Source organism: Protopterus annectens, chromosome 9.part0 (assembly GCF_019279795.1).
Source record: "Protopterus annectens isolate FY-2018-M chromosome 9.part0, PAN1.0, whole genome shotgun sequence".
NCBI lineage: Eukaryota > Metazoa > Chordata > Ceratodontiformes > Protopteridae > Protopterus > Protopterus annectens.
The window spans coordinates 208749349-208770552 of record NC_056743.1 but is presented as its reverse complement, the minus strand read 5'-3'; the positions used below and the strand labels follow the sequence as shown (position 1 = coordinate 208770552).

General features: G+C 35.2%; 1 protein-coding gene across 1 annotated transcript in view; it reads right to left on the bottom strand.

The window, feature by feature from the left end:
• Positions 1 to 4961, bottom strand: part of CD81 (CD81 molecule) — a 1063451-nt gene extending 1058490 nt beyond the window's left edge. Inside the window, exon 1 of the mRNA XM_044082753.1 lies at positions 4634 to 4961. Within this exon, the coding sequence (XP_043938688.1) occupies positions 4634 to 4699 (66 nt within the window). The 5' untranslated portion in view covers positions 4700 to 4961. The remainder of the gene's footprint in view (positions 1 to 4633) is intronic.
• Positions 4962 to 21204: the final 16243 nt, after the last annotated feature.

Below are 21204 nucleotides of genomic sequence, written 5' to 3'. Positions count from 1 at the left end.
TAAAAGATGTCTCATTCCACCTGCCTTAAGAGCACACAAACTACTAAAGAGCACAAGTGAACCATTAGGAAGCTCAAAGATGAGCAAACAAAACAGCCACTAAAATCAAAAATAACTACACATTTTTCTTTATTATATCAGGAAGTTAAGAACTAACACCCAAATAATGCTGGGAGCTAGTCCACAATAATACTGCACACTCTAAGTAAAAGGAAACAAACAATATCATAGTTAAACTTAGTTCAAATTTTACTACATTCACAGTTATACGTATTCCAGAGTCTCAGCCATCCCTTTTAATTACTTTAGGGCATGTTCCCTCAGCTCTCTCAAAAGGTGAGAATACCTCATCCATTGGCCCTAGTAATACTCAAGGTTTTCTGATCATGAATGACAAATGTGGTTTATTTGAACCTCTCCTACTCTCTTTAATCTAAGCAATATCCACTGGTTATATTCCTACAGTCTGGAAAACAGCCATTGTAATCCTAATACACATGAACAGCCGAATCACAAAACCTAGTAATTGCAGACCCGTTAACAACATTAGGCTCATGTGTAAAGCTATGGAATGTATTATCTCAGATCTCATTAAATAAGGACATTAAAAAAAATCTCTTTACCCTATACCTTCGTCAGTTTGGCTTTGTCAAAGGAAGGTTCTGCTGCCTTAACCTCATTAATGCCTTTGAAAAAATAACCAAGGTTGTGGATAGCAATACATACAGTATATTTGGATGTGGCCAAGACCTTTTGACACTATTACACATGCTGGCATTGAGTGGTGGACAGCTAAAAGAAACCATGTGGTTAGAGACTCCAATGCCAATTCTGAATTCGATAATGTTACTAGTGGTATTTCACAGGGCTCAGTGTTGGGCCCTCTCTTAACTGACATTTATTTCTCAGACCTTCAGGCAAACCTCTTGGCCTACAACTACCTACGTTTGCAAACATTTGTAAATTGGGTGAGTTATGCAACCTACCACTGACTCACAACTGCTGCAACGTGTTAGGCCATGTTAGCAACTGAAGTGATGGGAACAGTCTCAATTTAAATAAAAAAATGTACTACAGTTCATTTTGGTAAGCAAAACATTTTTACATACAATACAGGTGACACACACCTCCAATCAGAGAGTGTTATAATGGACCTAACTACTCTTGTTGATAATAGTTTATCATTTGGTCATCTTAATCTTTATTGAAGTTCAGAAAGCCTTATATCTGACTGACCTAATTTCCAAAGACATATCCTCTAGACATACACTGAATTCTTATTTCTCCTTTATTTCCATTTCAGACATGTTATTGAATACGACACACCTTTTGGCATGCATCTAAACATAACACTTAAGAAACCTGAGAGACTCACAACTAACAAGATCAGTGGCTTCAAACATCAGTTCAGATTGGCAGCCATCTGTCCATGCTTAGTCTGTTACAGACTACTCCATGGTGAACTGTGTCTGTCCTTTTAAACCATGAAAGATCTAACTCTCTATGAATTCATGGTACTTCACAAAAGAAATGGTACCTCAAATATGTACTTAAAGGAACTGAACATTCAACAACAAATAAATGAGGCATTGGTCTAATAAATTCATATCCCAATGTATCTCTCACCTCTGCAACAAACTTCCATTACATGTCAACAGAGCAGCACACTTGCCACCTTCAAGATGAAACAAGATAATTGGCTGGACACAGCTTAAAATTCCCCACCCAGTCTATCTTGTCTTCCCATGCCTGAATATGGTAGGGCCTTCTGAGTATGTGATTTGGGGTAGGTTTTTTAATGGTCTGCAGAATGACTGCCAAATACTTGCCTATGAACCAACTCCTCTCAGAGTCCTATTTAATAATGCACTGGGAGAACATTTGCATGCAAAGTGGATATCCACCTAGAACTCTGAACGAAAGCTATATTTTACTTCTGCTGGTCTCTGTTTTCTTTTCAGTATTCCTTTCCCTACCCAACTCTGTTGTCTTTTATTAGTAATAGACATTTCTTACAATTTTATAGCTGTACTTTTTACCATTGCTTCATATAACTTTTACAGTTGTTGTAATTAATATGACACTGTTTCTTGCACTCCTTAAGTTATAAACCCAGTAAGATCCCTATACACTGTTATTGAAAATATTCTCCCTGGCCTCCCTAGAATATGGATTATTTCCCAGGTGGAACTTAGCATTTAAATTTGATAAATAATTAATAAATCACACAAAGATTCTTTACAGTTAATGCAGATCTAAACTGTTCAGTAGCATTTTTATAAGTATTACTCTGGGAAAATAAAATAATATTCCTCTCACCATCCCTCCACTGTGCTTTCTGAGTGCCAATACTTTGCTTCCCATTGCTCAAATACTGAAAGGCACACCCTAGCTGCAGTGACTGCAAAACCTGCTTTCTTTCAAGATTTTCAATGTGTTACAGTTGGTTTCATTTACATTTATATAAAAGTGATATGCCTCTTAGAAACGATCCGTTCTGCTTTCTGAATGTCAACAGGCATTCCCTAGCTCATTTGCATGGAGAAAAACTGCTAACATAATATCTATCACTTAGTAACTTCTGCTTTTATTTACATTTATATGATTTAATGCTATTTCTGTATGCCACTTTGAGGATCTGCACAGCTATAAAGCCCAATCAATGAATCATTTAGTAAATATGTAGCAGTATTAGATGCACAAGATTCCTCCATGACAATAACAAAGCAATTTATGGTTTGACGTTCCCATTCCATTGTTAAAAACCAGCACAAATTATGAGTTATAACCTGTGCCCCAACCCTGTTCTGTCTGATCATTTTAGACAGTAAGCAACATTCCAGTTTTTTATATACTGTTGTTCTACCTACTAAAGGACTTGTGATCTCCAACAAATAGAACCACAACTACTGTCACCATACACGAATAAAAAATAATCATTTGGTCTCACATTGTCTGGCAGACCAACCTACACATACAAAGCAGACACAATATTCTGAACGTGAATTGCACTATATGCTTCTTTTTGGCATGAAATGGAGAATTATGACTCTCAATACAAGTAAGGCAGTAGCAGCAGAAGTGAAGCCTGGCATGATAAATTCTGTTTCTGCACACAATAAATAAAATGCAGTTTCCAGGGCATTTCTATAGTTGAGCCATGCATTTTTTTAACAATTTAGAGACTTGGTAATGCACTTTACACATGCGCGTGCACGCACACACACACACACACACACACACACACACACACACACACACCCCAAATTATACTCAATTTGCAGAGTTATAATTAAGTACTTGGGGAGATAAAAGTACAATGAGGGTAAACCCAAGTGTTGTTTCATTTATTTCCATTTCTCTTTCACATATAAATCAGACATCAAACAAACCAGAAGAAAAGAGAAAAAAAATAATGCTAACTACAATGTTCTCAATTTGACGTTGTAATCCTTCCTAAATTACAAAGAGCATTTAGCCTATATACTGTAGAGGGCACTAACTATAGGGTAAGCTAGATTGTTTTCCTTTTGTGGCACCACTTAAGAATCACATGGACAAATTTCTCGAAGTAAATTACTCCATATCCAAAGCATAGCACCTGTAGCTCTACCTGTTGTCAAATATACTGCTTAAGAAAAGAAAATTTCAAATATGCTGCATAAAAAAGGGATGGAAACCCGTGTCCCTTAAGACCCAACCAGCTGGTCTTGTAGCTTGGTAAGGGGGAAATCCTCAATACAATGCACCAACACATTCCCTAGTGGTTAAACAGGGAACATTACGACTCCTAGGAGGTCTAGGGTGTGGTCTTGGAAATGTGCATCTTGCCTAGTATGTTTTTACAAGAAGCAACAGGAAAAAGGCTTACTCTGTGGTATTAAATGATGGTGTATGATGCAAATCCTAATGAATCTGGAGAAGAGGCGACACACGGTTTAAGGTTTATGGTCTTTACACATGAGAGGCTCTGCTAATAACTAATAAACACTGTAGAAATACAAAAAAATATATTTGCTGAATACAAACACAGATAAAATACAATCCAAACGAATACAACAAACTGCAGTCGTTTATTTGCACAAACGGTTGAGCACTGATAAGTAAAGGAGGAGGGGCTCAGATGTCGACATTGTTGTCACATCTTTAAAAAAAAATACTTCTCTGTGAATGAATCGTTTGGGTACAAAAGATTCATCTGTAAAGCAAACAAACTCTCTCATACACTCCCAACCAACATTTAAGGGGGACAAACGTTCTGGCAGCAGATCAAATGGTATGTTAGCGCAGCTCTGCCTGCAGCGTGAGAACAGTGGTTTTCCCGTGGCCAGCACGGAATCCCTAAGCCACAACCACACGCGCCAATTACACAGCCTCTCCGGGCAAGCTGCCCGAGGCATACAACAGCCCTGATCCCCTACACAAATCACCGCATTTCCAAGTACCACTACCACAACACATACAGTCATACAAACTGCATCACCTCACGCAACATCAGGGCTCCAAATTATTGTATGCGTAACGGTTTCTTTATCCTGTTGAATCTCACATAACTGTACCACCTGGCATTTGCTGACTGTTAACAACCACGACATTTGCATGTCCATCAAAACAATTTAAAAACTAAACTCACCCAGAAAATGAAGTTAAAGACGAAAAGCATATATTTTATGCACTTGGTACAACCTTCCACTCCCATTGTTTTTCTGCGTGTATTCGATGTTTACTGTATGAATAATATTCTGCAGATAAGCGCCTGAGAATCGCGGTTCTCTTACTAACAACTTGCTCTAGACCCAGCCCACACAACTGAGAAAATAAATGATGAAGGCTGCACCGTAAGAGATGAGCGGCGATCAAAACACTCCGACAAACATCCTAAGCGACCAATCCCGCTCAAGCTAGCCGCTGACAATCCATTTGCAAGCGCATTCCAAGCAACAGCAGGCAAGGGAAGCGTGCTTCCTGCTGAGTGAGGCAGGCGCGAGCCTGAGAAAGTGCAGACCTTTCTCTTAGCAACTAAGTGTACACACGTACTGGGTCTGCTGTGTGTTTGGGTTTGTGCCAGCTACCGTGTTCTAAACATGTCTGTCTTTCTGCGCAAGTGTGTGTGTGTGTGTGTGTGTGTGTGTTGTGATCAGACAAAGGTAGCCGTGGGTAAACCAGCATCACCCAAAAGTAGCACATCGTTGTGACAATAGTATTACTTATACATCAATTGTGTTACCTTTAAATAATACTTAACTATGTTTTCGTGTTTGATGAAGCACCCACTGATACCTGTTGATTGAGTATATCACTTGTTGGTATTTTTATATTTAACGAGAGTATACTCAAACATTTTTATTTTATGAGAGTATACGCATTTTTATTTTATAAAAATTCCGTTTTTAAAATGTGAGTTGGTACTTTTTATCTTACCGGTCACTGCACAATCCACCTTTTTCTCATATCCAGAAATGTCTTTGCTTGATACTGCTGGTAGCAAGCCACTATGCGTGCAGAGGCAGCAGTGCAATATTTGTCACATTGAGGGTGCCAACAGTATTTTTTTTTAATTTAGTCATTGGTCCAACTTGGACTCGCTTAAGCTTAAACTACGGCTCAGGCCATGAATGGTCTTTCCTTCGTTGAAGGTTGTGCGTCAGGACTGGCTACTCGGTACGTGAAAATCAACTGCAAATCATTAGCGGACCGGAGTTCCGCTGTGGCGTCCTCTAACCGAGAAAAGCCAAATAACGTAACAACAACACAGCCAGTGAACAGAAGTAAAGGGCGCCCTACTGGAAGTTTTCATGTCTTATAACTTCAACAAATTAGCACAACAAAAAATCAACCACAAAACTCACTGTTAATAAAACATTTTTTATTTTTGCAGAGTTAAATACCCCAGCACCCCCCCCCTCACGTGCTTATATATAGTAACTACAATTATATATCAAAGAGAAAGGAATTCTCCAAAACGCAGCAGCTTTGTGTTTAGTACAGAATTTCCTTTAATCACACTTATATTTAAATTTTTATTGCTATAAGCAGTACAACCCCCCCCCCCCCCATGAACTTAACAGCTGTAGCCTTTACAGTTACAAAATACTGAATCTCACACCCTTGTGCTATGAGTCTGACATTTTACCCATTGAGGCAGTATGCTAACCTGCACACTTTTATTTTGTGAGAGCCTTTGTATTTTTTCAAAGAACTCTATTCAGATGTGCAACACAAGTCCATGTACATTAAAAGTATTAGAGACAATTTACATTATAATCTTAATGCATTATACATTTTCCCAGATAACTCCAGTTATATTCATTCCATCTTATCTTCATATTGTTCAATTTTTGCCATCACTCATGCAACACTAATCCTTTTGAATGATAGTTTGTATGTGTTGATCCCACAGACATCACTATTTTTTATACAATTTGCTGCCTTTCACTTTTAAAGACCCACCTCCAACTCTTTTATTTCTTTTACAGTATTCAATACAGTAAATTTAATTAGTTCATACTATGTCTTGACAAATTATTCATAAATTCCAGCTCACATAAATAATCTCCTTGGGTACTAGAAATTGTTTCCCCAACAGTTGTGTCAAAGCATTCTTCAGCAAATCTGTAAAATCAGTCAACTCCACACATTCCCAACAGACAAGCAGCAAATTGGGTCTATGTCAATTGGTTGAAACCTATATTGTCGACAATTTGCTTTGTCAAACTGTTCTGACTGAGAATGCACTGCAGTAGGCAATAGGGAATTTGCCCTATTCCCCAGTGTAGTGAAATATCTGAGTTGGTATAAATAATTAGTTTGGGTGTGGGAGGTGCAGGTGACTTACTTCCCTGAAAAAACACTGTATTGTTGGCAGGTGTTGCGTGGATTTATGTCAGTTTTTTGATTAAAGGCTTTATTGACCATATGGTCTTGACTTCACAGGTTTCAACAATGTGTTTTTTTGAAAAACTGACATAGATATGTACTAAATGATCTCTTCCTTCCCCTGTACATATCAAATATCTACCCTCCATGATCCTTTGATGTCTACCTGGTGTGTAAATATATCTATGCAAACACTTCCATGCAAATATTGTAAAGTATCTGGACATAGTGAGATTCGTATAGATAAAAAGATTCATAGATAAATACTAGGTTATTAGTCTGCAGACTATTACAAGACTAGCTAATAATTTCCACCTTCAGGCAGAATCAAACTCTGTATCTTCTATATGTGAGGTAAAGACTTTAACCATTTATGCTAACCTTCCCCTCTTAGGAGCCCTACAGATTTATTCTCATTATGCCCCCAGAATGAATCTGTTTTCTTCTCCCAGTCTTTTCTAAGCTACTTTGACTAATTTTTTAAAATGTTTTTATTAGATTTTAACTAAACAAATTGATAATGACAATAACTGTATTTAGAAATTTGTAAGTAAAAAAAAAGCAACATGAACTAGAACAAACAAGAACAACTATTTACAAGAGTGTCTACTAACAATGAAGAATCTCAAAAAATTCTTATACATTACAATTGATATGAGTATAGCTATTTTTATCAAGCAGTTCCTTGAAATCTGTCCACATATTATAGTAAGAGATGATTCTAGTAGATCTTGATTTAATGGTGATAATTTCCAGATGACATACTTTCGTTGCAATATTTGTGAATTCTTTGAATGAGGGTGGAGCTTCATTCTTTTAGTTCTTGGTTATAACGTCCCCCTCAGTTGATAAAATGGACAATTAAAGAGGGTATTGCATTATTTTAACACAAACAGGAATACAGGTATTAAAAAAGAATTAATGACTTAGATAAAACAAAATTGTCCCCAAATAAAGCCTGTAAAAAGATTAATGTTATTCCAATAAGGTGTAAGTACAACACAAAGAACATGTGTTGCCAAACTGCTTTAAGCTCCTGTTTACATCTCCAGCATACTTGCTTCTTTTTAAACATTAATTCAATTTTATGAGGTGTGAATAAAGGTCTGTCCAATAATTTCCAAGTAAAAGGTATCCATCTCAGAGAAGAACTTGTCTGTTTGGAAGATGTTAAAAATGATTTTTTATCCTCATCTGGAGGTCTGTTATTAATGTGAGTAAAATAGTTCCAGTAATTGTCATTGCAAATTTTCATTTCTTTCCTCACCACTCTATATAATTTGGGTAGACCCTGTTCCAGTGTGTTTTGTTGTATTAATAATATTAAAAAATCTGTTAATTTGGGACAAGATCACTTACCCTTGGTTGCATTAACTTAATCTTACCTTTTACATATTGTCTGCAAGATTGTACATCCAACCACATATCTTTGCTTAAATCATATTTACTTATGATATAATCAACAGAATGCAGTTTTTCATTATTTGTTAATTGAAACAAATAAGTCAGATGTTTTCTTTAAATGTAATCACTGTGACTAATGTTGCAGTGAAAATATCATTTTGATTGTATGCTATAGGGAAAAAAAGAAAAATCCATGCCTTATATGTTGGTTTTCTATAAATTAAGTTTCTAAAGATATTTAATATAGTAAAAATAAAATAAAAGTCAGTTGTCTGGTGACACCTTTCTGAAAAGTAATCTTTTAGCAACCAATGGAAGCTATTGTATAGTATAAGACTATGATGAGAGTTTATAGTATATTACAATTTTATGAAAAGGCATCCTAGAAACTCTTTCCCCGGCTGTGTAAATATTATTCCCCCAAAGAGATATTGCTTTTACATCTGATAATAAAGAATAGAATTCTAGATCTGGTAGTCTAATCCTTCCTGTTGTCCAGTCCTTATATAATGGTTTAAGGCAATTCTTGGTTTGTTGGGGGGCCAAAGATATTTTAAAATAAATGTATTACATTTTTAATATGTGTTTTAGATGGAGGCAAAGATAATGACTGAATAACATATAAGATTTTTGGTAAAATAATATTTTTTATTATAGATAGTCTCCCTTCCATTGTGAAGAAAACATTGTTCCATTTATTTATTAGATTCTTTATACTGGTTATACTGTTAGTATAATTGTAATTTTGTTATATTATTAGTGTTATCTGTTATAATTATCCCTATATAGTTCATTTTTCTCTCTCTGACATTGTATTTAGTAACTCTATCACTTATCCTATCAAAATTGGCATTTATGGGTAGTATTTTTGTTCAATCATTAAAGGAGAGACCAGATTTTTTAGAACACATCAATTGCCTTAAAAACAGCAGAAAGGGAACTATCACTGTCACTCAATGTCAGAAGAATGTCATCAGCAAGTAATTGGATTTTAGAAGCCAAATCTGCATTTATGCTAATGCCTTTTATGTCTAAATTTGACTTAATAACATTAGCGAAAAGCACGGGAGAAACAGGATATCCTTCTTTAGTTCCCATAAAGATTTATAAGCTGTATAAAATTACTTGAAAAATACATTCCTCTAAGATTAACACAAGATATTTCCAATCCACAGAATCAAAAGCATGATTAATGTCTAGACTCACTAATGTTAGATTTTCTTTTGTTTACAGGGTCAATTACTGTGATTATTATTTTGATATTGTCATAAGTATTTCTATTTAGACTAAAACTAGTTTCATCTTCATTAATCATGGAAGAGAGAATATATTTTAATCTATTAGCATGAATTGCCATGAACAATTTATAGTCTACATTTAAAAGAGAAATTGGTTTGTACGAAGAGCATTTCACTGGATCATTGTTAGTTTTTAAAATTGGGGAGATGAGTATATTTCCAGGAGAGAGAAACTTTTAATTCTTTATAAAAAAAAAAAACTTTGTGCAATATGTTTCAGGCTTCTTTAGTTAGTAACTTGTAGACTTCTGATATAATTCCATCATTACCTGGTGCTTTTTTAGGTTTTAGTTTGTTAATTTGAGTTTGAATTTCAGACATTGAGACAGGTTTATCAAATAATTTCACTTGGCCATCAGACAATTTATGTTTTATATTTTTTTGATAAAAGTTTTGATTTATCCCTTCTGAATCTGTTATTACTAGATTTTTATTGTAATAATTTCTAAATTATTTTAAAATATCTTCTATTTCCATCACTTCTCCTTTTCTTTTACGTGAATAAATCTCTTTTATATGGTTAGACTTACTAAGTAATTTTGTCTGTTAGCTAACTTATGCATAGATTTTGGGTTAATAGAGAAATTAATTATCTTAAACTTTTCTAGATTAATCCTAGTTTTACGATTTAAATTTTCCAAATACTTAGTATGTAGATTATTAATATCTTCTATGTTATTATTGTTACCTGTCTGATAAGAGTAGTGGAGGCTAAGTTAAGAAGGGAGGTGATGATTTATGAGCAGCAGTATGGTTTCATGCCGGAAAAGAGCACTACAGATGCAATGTTTGCTCTGAGAGTGTTAATGGAGAAGTATAGAGAATGTCAGAAGGAGTTACACTGCATCTTTATGGACCTAGAGAAAGCATATGACAGGGTACCTAGAGAGGAGTTGTGGTATTGTATGAGAAAGTCGGGAGTGGCAGAGAAGTATGTAAGAGTGGCATAGGATATGTACAAGGGTAGTGTGACAGTGGTGAGGTATGCGGTAGGACTGACAGATCCATTTAAGGTGGAGGTGGGATTACATCAAGGATCAGCTCTGAGCCCTTTCTTATTTGCAATGGTGATGGACAGGTTGACAGATGAGATCAGACAGGAGTCCCCATGGACTATGATGTTTGCGGATGACACTGTAATCTGTAATGAGAGTAGAGAACAGTTTCAGGAGACCTTGGAGAGGTGGCAATATGCTCTAGAGAGGAGAGAATGAAGGTCAGCAGGACTAAGAATATATGTGTGTGAATGAGAGGGAGGATAGAGGAATGGTGAGGATGCATGGAGTAGAGTTGGTGAAGGTGGATGAGTTTAAATGCTTGGGATCAACAGTTCAGAGTAATGGTGAGAGTGGAAGAGAAGTGAAGAAGGGAGTACAGGCAGGATGGAGTGAATGGAGAAGAGTGTCAGGAGTGATTTGTGACAGACGAGTATGAGTACAAGTGAAAGGGAATGTCTATAACAGGGTAGTGAGACCAGCTATGTTATATGGGTTGGAGAAAGTGGCATTGACAAAAAGGCAGGAGTCAGAGCCGAATGTGGCAGAGTTAAAGATGTTAATATTTGCATTGAGTGTGATGAGGATGGACAGGATTAGGAATCAGTATATTAGAGGGTTAGCTCAGGTTGGATGATCTGGAGACAAAGCTAGAGAGGAGAGATTGCATTGGTTTGGACATGTGCTGAGGAGGGATGCTGGGTATATTGGGAAAAGGATGCTAAGGATGGAGCTGCCAGGTAAGAGGGAAAGAGGAAGGCCTAAGACAAGGTTTATGGATGTGGTGAGAGAGGACATGTAGGTGGTTGGTGTGACAGAGCAAGATGCAGAGGACAGGAAGAAATGGAAACAGATGATCCACCGTGGCAATCCCTAACAGGAACATCTGAAATAAGAAGAATTTGTCACATTTTTCTATGTCTTTGTGAAAAGAAAAAAGTCATGGACATTCAGAAATGCCATATAGCTGAAACACCTAATGTCCTTAAGGGGTCATTTGCATATATCCCATGTGCCTCTAATTTAAGAGGTTTAAGGAATCATATAGTGGAAACACTAGCTTGGCTAGAGTTTTCTTGTAGTTTTTATTGATGGGTTTGTCTGTGTGACCTTTTCAGTCATTGTTTTAAGTTTTTCTTGTATATCAAACAATTCTTTGTCCCACTGTTTTTTCTTTATTGATAGCTAATTGGTGACTCTACCAAAAATATTTCCTTTTTGTTCATCCCACAAATAGACTTCTGAAATATTTCCTGTATTGTTAATTTCTATAAAATAAATAATTTCTTTAAGAATAAAAAAGTCCCTAAAATTCTTTAAGCAATTTATATATGCTGGTATCCTCTTGATCTTAATGTTACTGTTAGATTTTAAAAACAGTCACCAGTTTCAGTTGTTCATGTTGTTTCAATCAGCTGTTTGAATTGTTCTTCAAGATTTTAAAACCATATCAAGTAATTGCATTGTGATCTGAAAGTGGGCAAGATGCCACTTTAACATTGCCTAGTTTATCTATCAAGTTTTTGAAGACATATACTCTATCAATTCTGGATTTTGTTCTATGTCTATGTGAACAATGAGTAATGAAAGTGATTCTAGATCTGAGAAATCATTTATGTCCCTAAGGTGAAATAGTTTGGTGAACTTTAACAGTGCCTTTGCTGATGTCTGTATTTTCCATTTGTCTGTTGTATTAGTATCCATTGTTGACAATATACAATTAGAAACTCCTGCTAGTACAATGCTGCCTTTTGAAATTTGAATTGCTTGTTCTAGAAGTTGTTCAACAGTTTTTTCCCTATTCCAAGAATCCAGTATAAGTTAATAAGGGTTACTATTTTCTTACTACATTGTACAGTAACAGAACAAAGCATACCTTTATCATCCATATATGTGTCAATAATTTTGGGCATAGACAAATAATTTTTCCATAATATAGCAACTCCTCTTTTTTATTATATTGTGACCTAGATAATATAGCATAATACTTAATATTAAATATGTCTTTATCTTCTATCAATAGGTGTGTTTCTTGTAAAAATAACTTGAGAGTTATATAACTTCAAATATTTGTTTAGACTACTCCTCTTGCAACCAATATTCAATCCATTAACATTTATGGAAATACAATTAATAAATGTCATTTGTTATACAGGTCAACAGTGTTGATGTAACTCTCTTAAAATGAACTATATGGACCCAGTATAATATCTCTTCTTTGTTAAAGAACTGCTTATTAATAGTCATACTGACATTAATACTTAAAAGTTTAATTAGATACATAAAATTGTTATTGTAGATGGCCACAAAAAAAAAAAAAAGAAATAAAAAACTTTTAGTTTAACTAAACACTTACTTTTAAAATCCTCAAACCCCTAGTGGAGTCTAACACTCCCTGCTTGAATAGTTTAACCATCCAAGCAAATCCACCCATCTACTATTCTAAAAAGCCCAAACACCTCTGCTTCAATTAAACAAAATTGTCATTAACAGCAAAGTGAACATAAGTCTGTATCCTTTAAAACCAGTATATATGTGTGAAAAATAAGAGAAGTATTATATGTCCCAATGCTATTGTTTAACTTACATATTTCTCATTTTTATATGTTCATTAAAACACTAAGAGATAAATACATTTTTTTATTATTGTTTGATAATCATCTTTAAAATGTGAGAAACTGCAGTTAAGGATTCCTATTATGTGCCTCAGAAAAAGATCAATGTTCTTCTCGAATCATCTATTTTCATTCAGTGAAAATGTAATAATAAATAAACTGATGTCATGAAACATTTAAACAATAATGTATTGCTACTTGTGGTTAGCAATTTACTATAACAAATTAACACATCTTATGTCATCCCTATTAAATATAAGTTTTGTTTCTTTCTTTGCTTTGTATATAATAACTTCAAGTGTAATGATAACATACACATGACATTATCAAGCTTCGACTAAAAAGGTTGCCAATGTCATATATATGTTTGTGTCACTATTAATGCAATGCTTCTATGAAACATCTTAATATGTACACTCAAAGATAGTCTTCAAGACATGTACTCAAGAGTATATTATAGTACATGCAGCATTCTTTTGTTTTCCTTATTAAATGATAAAGAACACTTCTGACAGAATTCACCAAATCTTTGGTTTACATGTTTTGTATAGTTTTCATATCATTTTTCATATGTAACAAACTATACTGCTTTATACAACATAAATGATATGTTCATATACTTATTTTTCATTCAAAAAATAATCAAAACTAATCATCTAGAAAGAGAAAATAATAAACTTTTGATAAACTACTATAGCATAGTGACTTATATTATTAAGTTACAAGGTCTTAACAGTACAATATAACTTAGATTTTAATTTAACTTAGCCAGAAATCAGAGTTTAAGTGTCTTATTGTATTCCCATTCACAGTCTTATGGTTTCATTGACTTTGTTCAACTTAGAACATATTGACATTTGATCTAATGCATTATTCACAGATTCCACCTATTATTTAAATTAAACTTCTGTTAACACCCTGATTTTCTGCATGGGCAGGAAACTTCACAAAGCTCAATCTGTTTACCAGAGAAAGCTTCAAATGTATAAGTAAGATGAGAATGCTTTAGCACTGGAGAGAAAAAAAATACTTCTACTTTTTAGGAATACATATTGTAACCAATACAACAGGTTTCTCTAATTCTCTGACAGTGTTTCATCTCATTATCAAGACGAAGGAACACATATAACAAATATATAAGGAGAGATAATTTTAAATCTATTCCAAGCATCACAGCCCCTTCATTTGTGAACTATAACATGAAATATATCCACAGAGAACAGAATTATCCCCTTCACAAAAACAAGCACATCACAGTTCATCTGGTAAGCCCCAACAGCTACATACTATCAAAACCCATGCACTATTAAGGTAAACAACTTTCAGGTTATACTATAAGTAATGGTAAAACAACAATTCAAATGTTACACTAAATTACAGTCAGGTGGGGCCATATATGTGTATTGCCCTGTAAGACATTTTTTCACTGTTAATGTTTTTAAAACATGAAATACCACTTGAAACACAAAAGCCTTTTTAGTAAATAATTTCCCATTTATGGAAATAAGACAACTTAGAGATTTAGATATGTAAACTAATGTAATCAAACTCAGTGCAGCTGCAAATGACACACAGACACAAAGCAGGCATTAGCTTAATGGTAACCAACTGTAAATGCAATGCCATGGTATAAAATTTGGTATAGGGGCTATATGTTTCTTTTAAGTAAAGACTGATACTGAACAAGACCTAATAATATTTTGTTACATATCAAGAAAGTATTGAATGTTTATAAAACAGGCAAGTATAACACAGAAAGGTTAGGTTATCTTGTAATAGCAGGTTTCTTGTTGATTGTCTAGCTTCTGTTTATGTTATAGACGAATATGAGATTGTTTCCAGTATTGTTTAAAAAATACAAAGATAAAGAACAGATCTATTTGTATAAGGAGAAAAGCAATCTTTAGCACCTTGTTATTTTCTTTATATATAAATTAAGAAACTAGTCATTTCTCTCTTACTTTCTTCTGTTCATTTATGTTCTATCCATTTTTCTCTGCTTTTCTCTTCAAGGACATAATGAACCAATCCATATCTTCTGTTTGTTCTAATATTTCATTCGTTTTTAGATATAACAATACAGGGTCCAGATCTTCAAAGAATTTAGTTTTGTCCGAAAGGAAAATCTTTAATCTGGCAGTAAACGGTCGATGTACTTTTATTTGTCTTTTCTTAAGTTCTGTAATGGTGGAAGAAATTGTTTTCTCTTGGATATTACTGCTGCAGAATAGTCATTGTCAAAGGAAATGTGACATCTATCTATTCTGAGTAGTGATTTAGCCCAGGAAGCTTTAAGAACAACTTCTTTATCTTGAGGAAAAAAAATAATACTAGACCTCTAAGAAGTTTTGTTTTTAGCTGCAGGAGTAATTAAGGATCTATGTGCTCTCCTATTCTGAATGAAAGTGCTTCTGATAAGTCTAACCTTTTAGGAAGACAGGAAGATAAAATATCAATCATATTACCCTTAGTTCTGTCAGGTAATACAAATATATGGATGCTATTCCTGTGAGATCTGTTTTCGGGGTCATCAATTTTGGCTAGGAGAAGAGTAATTTGCTTGAACAGAAACTCAATATTGTTTTCATCCTCATTCAGTCTTACTTCTATGTCATTTAAAGAACTTTCATGCCTGATATCCAAATCTTCTTCAGCTGCAGAGCTTCATTCCATTTGCTTGAAACAGTTCTGTTTAAAATCCTCAATTTTGGTGTCCAATTTATCTATCTTATGTGATAATTCTTGAATATCAGTACTGAATGAATCTCATTTTTAAGTACAGGATCTTGTGAAGTTACATTTGTACCCTTGTATGACTCATTATAAGGCTGGATACAGTGATGAATATTTCCCATGAATAATTTAACAGGAAAATAATGAAATATGTAAATATTCTTTGATACAATCCTCAAGGACTGCAATATTTATCAAACTTCACCCAATTAAGTTGTTTAGAATTGTTTAGAAATATAATTTCCTGTCAGAAATATATGCAGAAGTAGAGCAGGAGATTTTGATATTCATCATGGAAACTTTTATATACCCTGCTTAATACCCATTTTAGTATCATTTTCTTTTCTTGACTCTACTATAAACTATACTAAGGCTGGCGTTTCATTTGGTATTCATCTCTCTCTTCCTCTCACTCACTGTGTATGCCCTGCTGTGATTCAAATACTTGCTGAGCCACATTCCACTCAATTACTTTTCCCTCCTTTTATTTCTCATTCCAGTACATTGGATCACTGGCTCATTTTCACCAATAACTTCCAGTCACCTCCTGTCTATTTTCTGTACCCTTAATTGCAAACATCACTTTTGAAAAATTCTCTCTACATCAGTCCTGTATTAATTTAGTATTTAAGATATTGTCTGCCACTTTGTAAATGTAATATTGTGTATGTCCATTCCTATCTTCCTTCGGGGTTTGCATTCAGAATATTAATATATTTTTATCTTATGTGCTTCCATCCTATCTCATCACCATCTTAATCTACAGCCATCAGCTTGTGTTTTACATGTATAAGCCTTAGATGTGAGGCTTTGAAATATCCCTTTAAATCTAGTAGCCATAATCCATCTTGTTACATATGGAGCATCAACTTATTATTTATTTGTATTTATTTATTTTAATTTGTTAACCGGGTATTGTCCGATTAGGCCAGTAACCCGTTTTTAGTGGAGACCAGGGGAGAAAAGCTCCAAGAAAGATTACATAGATTTTTTTTTTTGTTTTTTACATTTAACATATAACTATTGCACTGATAGCAGAACATAAGTAAACATACAAATAGAAATTCAAATGACAAGGTTCTTAACATGGTGTCTCTAAAAAGGTGCCTATAAACAGTTGTACCATACATTTTTTTCCTCCTTAGAGTTAGAAGTCATGTTGTGACAGTAAGAAGGCTTAAATAGCCAGGAGTTAGAGAGAAATTGGAAAACAGAGTTAGACATTTATGGATTAAAGTGTTTAGCCTGGGTGGGAATAGGAGCAAAGCCTATGTTTAGAGAAGTATTCCTTTAGGGTATGTTTAAATGTATGTGCATCATTAATGAACAAAATATGTTGTGGTAGAGTTTTCCATTGCTTCATTGCTTGGCAATGATATGGGAGTGCAAGCATATGCCATGTGAGTTTTGTGCTTTAATAACATTTAACAGTGTTTTATCAGCAGACCTAAGGGATGTTAGGTTACTGTAGGGTTGGACAAGATCAAATAGTGCTGGACAGTTGTCAGGTTTATATAACACTGTGTGAGCAGTTAGTAGTTGATTCAGGGTGAGAAGATAAGGCAGCTCTAACCAATTTAGCTGGAGGAGGGCAGTACAATGATGAGATCTATGAGACTGGTAGCAAATTTGGCAATTTTGTTATGGTAAAATTTAAGACTATTTAGGTCAGATTTGCGAAGATTGGTAAATATTTGCGAGCAGTATAGAAGGGAGGATAGTAAGTGGTTCTAGCTGTTGCGAGTCTAGCATGGTCAGTGAGATATGCTTTAGCCCTATAGAGTGAACCCAGTTTGACATGAACCTTTTTAATAGTTAGTGCAAGGTGTTTGTCAAACCTAAGTCCACTATCAAGTGTGACACCCAGAAGTTTTGTATGTTCAACAGGCTCTATTTTTGTGCCATTGGAAGAGGAAATATAGATAGGAGGTAGATTTGTTTGCTGTTGGGATATGCTGGAAAACCATAAGTTTGTATTTTAGGGTTAAGAATAAGTTGATTGACTGTTAGGTAATTTTCAATATTATGCAGGGCTGCTTGAGTTTTTTCTTGGAGTTCTGTAATAGTGGAGGCAGAGCAGATTAAGGAAGCATCATCAGCATTTTGTACAATTGATGCTGGGTTAGCTGCAGTGTTAAGGTCATTAGTAAAATTTGTGAACAGCAGTGGTCCCAGGATTGAACCTTGCGGGACTCCACACTTACAGAGAGTTGGGGGGGGAGTTTATTGTCCCATAAAGTGGCTTGTTTCCTGTCAGACAGGTAGCTATGAAACCATTTTAGGGTTTCTGGGCTACAGTGTCAAATGCTTCTGACTTGTCTAGGAAGGTAGCAGAGACTAGTTGTTTTTTTGTTTTTAAGTTGATTTGCAGTATTAGTAAAGCTGATTAGAGCTGTACTGGTGCTATGCCTGGGCCGGAAGCCATGTTGTGTATTAGACAATAGGTTTTTGGACAGAACATCTTCTAAGAGTTTTTTTATGAATACATTTTTCTATGATTTTAGTGAGTGGAGACTATGTGTCTATACTTGGATATGTCAGTAGAGGAACTGCCTTTATGTAAGGGTTTTAAGTGAGATATTTTCCAGAGGAGAGGTACATATTGTTCGGAGATAGAGCGGTTGATGAGAATGGATATATGGTAAGCAATGGAAGTAGCAGTGAATTGAAGAAAGTCACCAGGTTGCTGGTCTGCAGCTAATGTGCAAGGTTTTCATTTGGAAAGTAAAATTTTTATACAGCTTGTTTGGATTGGTTTTAGATGGATAAGGGTAGAATTGTTGTTGAAAGTTTCAAGTATAGTCAGAGGTGTATTAGGATTTTTGTCAAGTAGAGAAGATATTGAGTTAATAAAGTGGAAGTTAAATTCTACTGCTATGCAGTTATTTTCATTGGTCAGTGTTGGGGCTGGGGTAGTGGGTTTTCCTGGGTTAGGAAGGAGATTAACTGTTTGCCAGAATCTTTTAGGATTATTCTGGTATTTTACCTGATTAGCTTGTAAATAGGTTCTTTTGCCCTTTTTAATTAGATTTTTAGCTTAGTTCATCAGTTGTAGGTAGATACGGAGATTCTCTTTACTTCAACTATTTTGATATGTAGGTAAATTGTATCTTTTGGCAGCCAGGGAAGCTGTTTAGCTTTGGTGTGAAATTTTCTAGTTGGGGCTAGATCATTAAGTATTTGCAGGAAAGAAGTATTGAAATACTGAACTGTACTGTCAATTGGAAGAGTTTTTAGAGGTGTCCAATCATTTTGTAGGAGTCATGAGTTAAATATTGATGGGGAGAAATGTTTTCTATTGCGAATATAGTGAAATGAAATATTAGAGGAATTTCTGAACAACCCTCTACCCATCTTAACCTACATGGATTTACTCAAACTATTAGCTCCCCCACAAGGACCAATAAACACAATAAAAATGAAAGCACCCTAGATTGGATTCTGATAAATAGACATCACCAAAGTTACAAAGTAGGGACTCTCCCTGAGGATATAAGCGACCATGCACTCACCTTCATAATCAGATTTAAGAGTGACATCCCAAGTCCAATTACCTATAGAACAATAAGGAGTAATAAAAATTTTAACCCTGATATCTTCCAAAATGAACTTAAAGCATGCAACTGGTCACCCCTCAAAAACTTAATTCTAGAGGAAGCAGTAATCTGCTTTAATACTAAATTCTTAAGTATTCTTGACCTCCATGCTCCAAAAAGGGCCATTAGAACTAGGAACAAACCTGCCCCCTGGCTCTCAAAAGAGACAAAACAAAAAATGCTCCTCAGAAATAAAGTCTGGACCAAATGGCGTACTACTAAAAACCCAGAGGATCACATAAAGTTCAGACAGCTAAGAAATGATACAAAAGAAGCCATTCTGTCAGACAAAAGAAACTATTACATTCAACTCCAACATACCCAGCAAAACAAACCACAAATATTTTGGGCAGGGATAAACACACTCTTACACCCAGGCCGTTCTGTCATTCGCTCCCCTGGAGGTACTGACCATGACAATCCAAAGCAAATCGCAAGTACCTTTAATACATTCTTCACTGAGACCATTCAGTCTCTTGCCAATCAACTAACTCTTGACAGCTCATCTCTGATGCCCTCTAATACTACCTTACCTCCCCCATTTCATCTCAAACCTGTCCCTACATCCTTTATCCGTACCCTTTTACTAAAACTGAAACCTACCACCACTGCAGCAGATCTCCTTCCTGCAGAATATCTGCAAAAAGCTGCAAATGCCATAGCCTACCTCATCCCCATTCTGATTAACAGAACAATCTCTGAGGGTACTATTCCTTCTATTTGAAAGATCGCACATATTATCCCCCTTCATAAAGGTGGAAACTCTAGGGAATTATCCAACTACAGACCTATTGCTATACTATCTCCACTGGCAAAAATCATGGAGAAATGCATTCATAAGCAACTGTTAAAACACCTAATAGATAACTTATTAGCTAACTGCCAACATGGCTTCAGGCCATTTCACAGTACTACTACTACTGCCCATTTATCCTTCTCTGACTGTATAAACAAAAATCGCAATAACAACACTCTATCCTCAGCCCTCTTTATTGATCTCTCTAAAGCCTTCAATATGGTTAACCACCAACTTCTCATAAACATACTCAAAAACCTATCTCTTGATGCACTGGCTATACAGTGGTTTCAATCCTACTGAAACAATAGGCAACAAGCAGTTCTGTGGGAGAACAACTTATCTCCCCATCTCCCCATTGCACTCAGTGTCCCCCAAGGTTCTATACTTGGACCTCTTCTGTTTTCATCAATGACCTGCATACTGTAATTCCTCAAGCTTCCATAATACAATATGCAGATGACTCCACGTTAATATGCTCAGCTCCAACTCCATCAGACCTTCGGTCTCTCACCCAAAAAGTGTTTAACATAGTTGAGGAATGGTTACTACACCAGTGCCTCATCACCCAAAAAGTGTTTAACATAGTTGAGGAATGGTTACTACACCAGTGCCTCATCCTGAACCCCAAAAAAACCAAACTCCTACTTTTTACTCCCACCAATAGGGCCACACCACTACACTTTACTGTCACATCGAACAATGGAACCATCATATCCCCCGACTCTACCACAAAACTCCTAGGGGTACTAATTGACAATAACCTTAACTTTGATAGTCACATTAACAATACCATAAAAACAGTCAACAAAAAACTAGGCTCCCTCTATAGAATCAAATCCTTTCTTACCCCACTAGCAAGATCTACTATTGCCCAGACCCACTTAATCT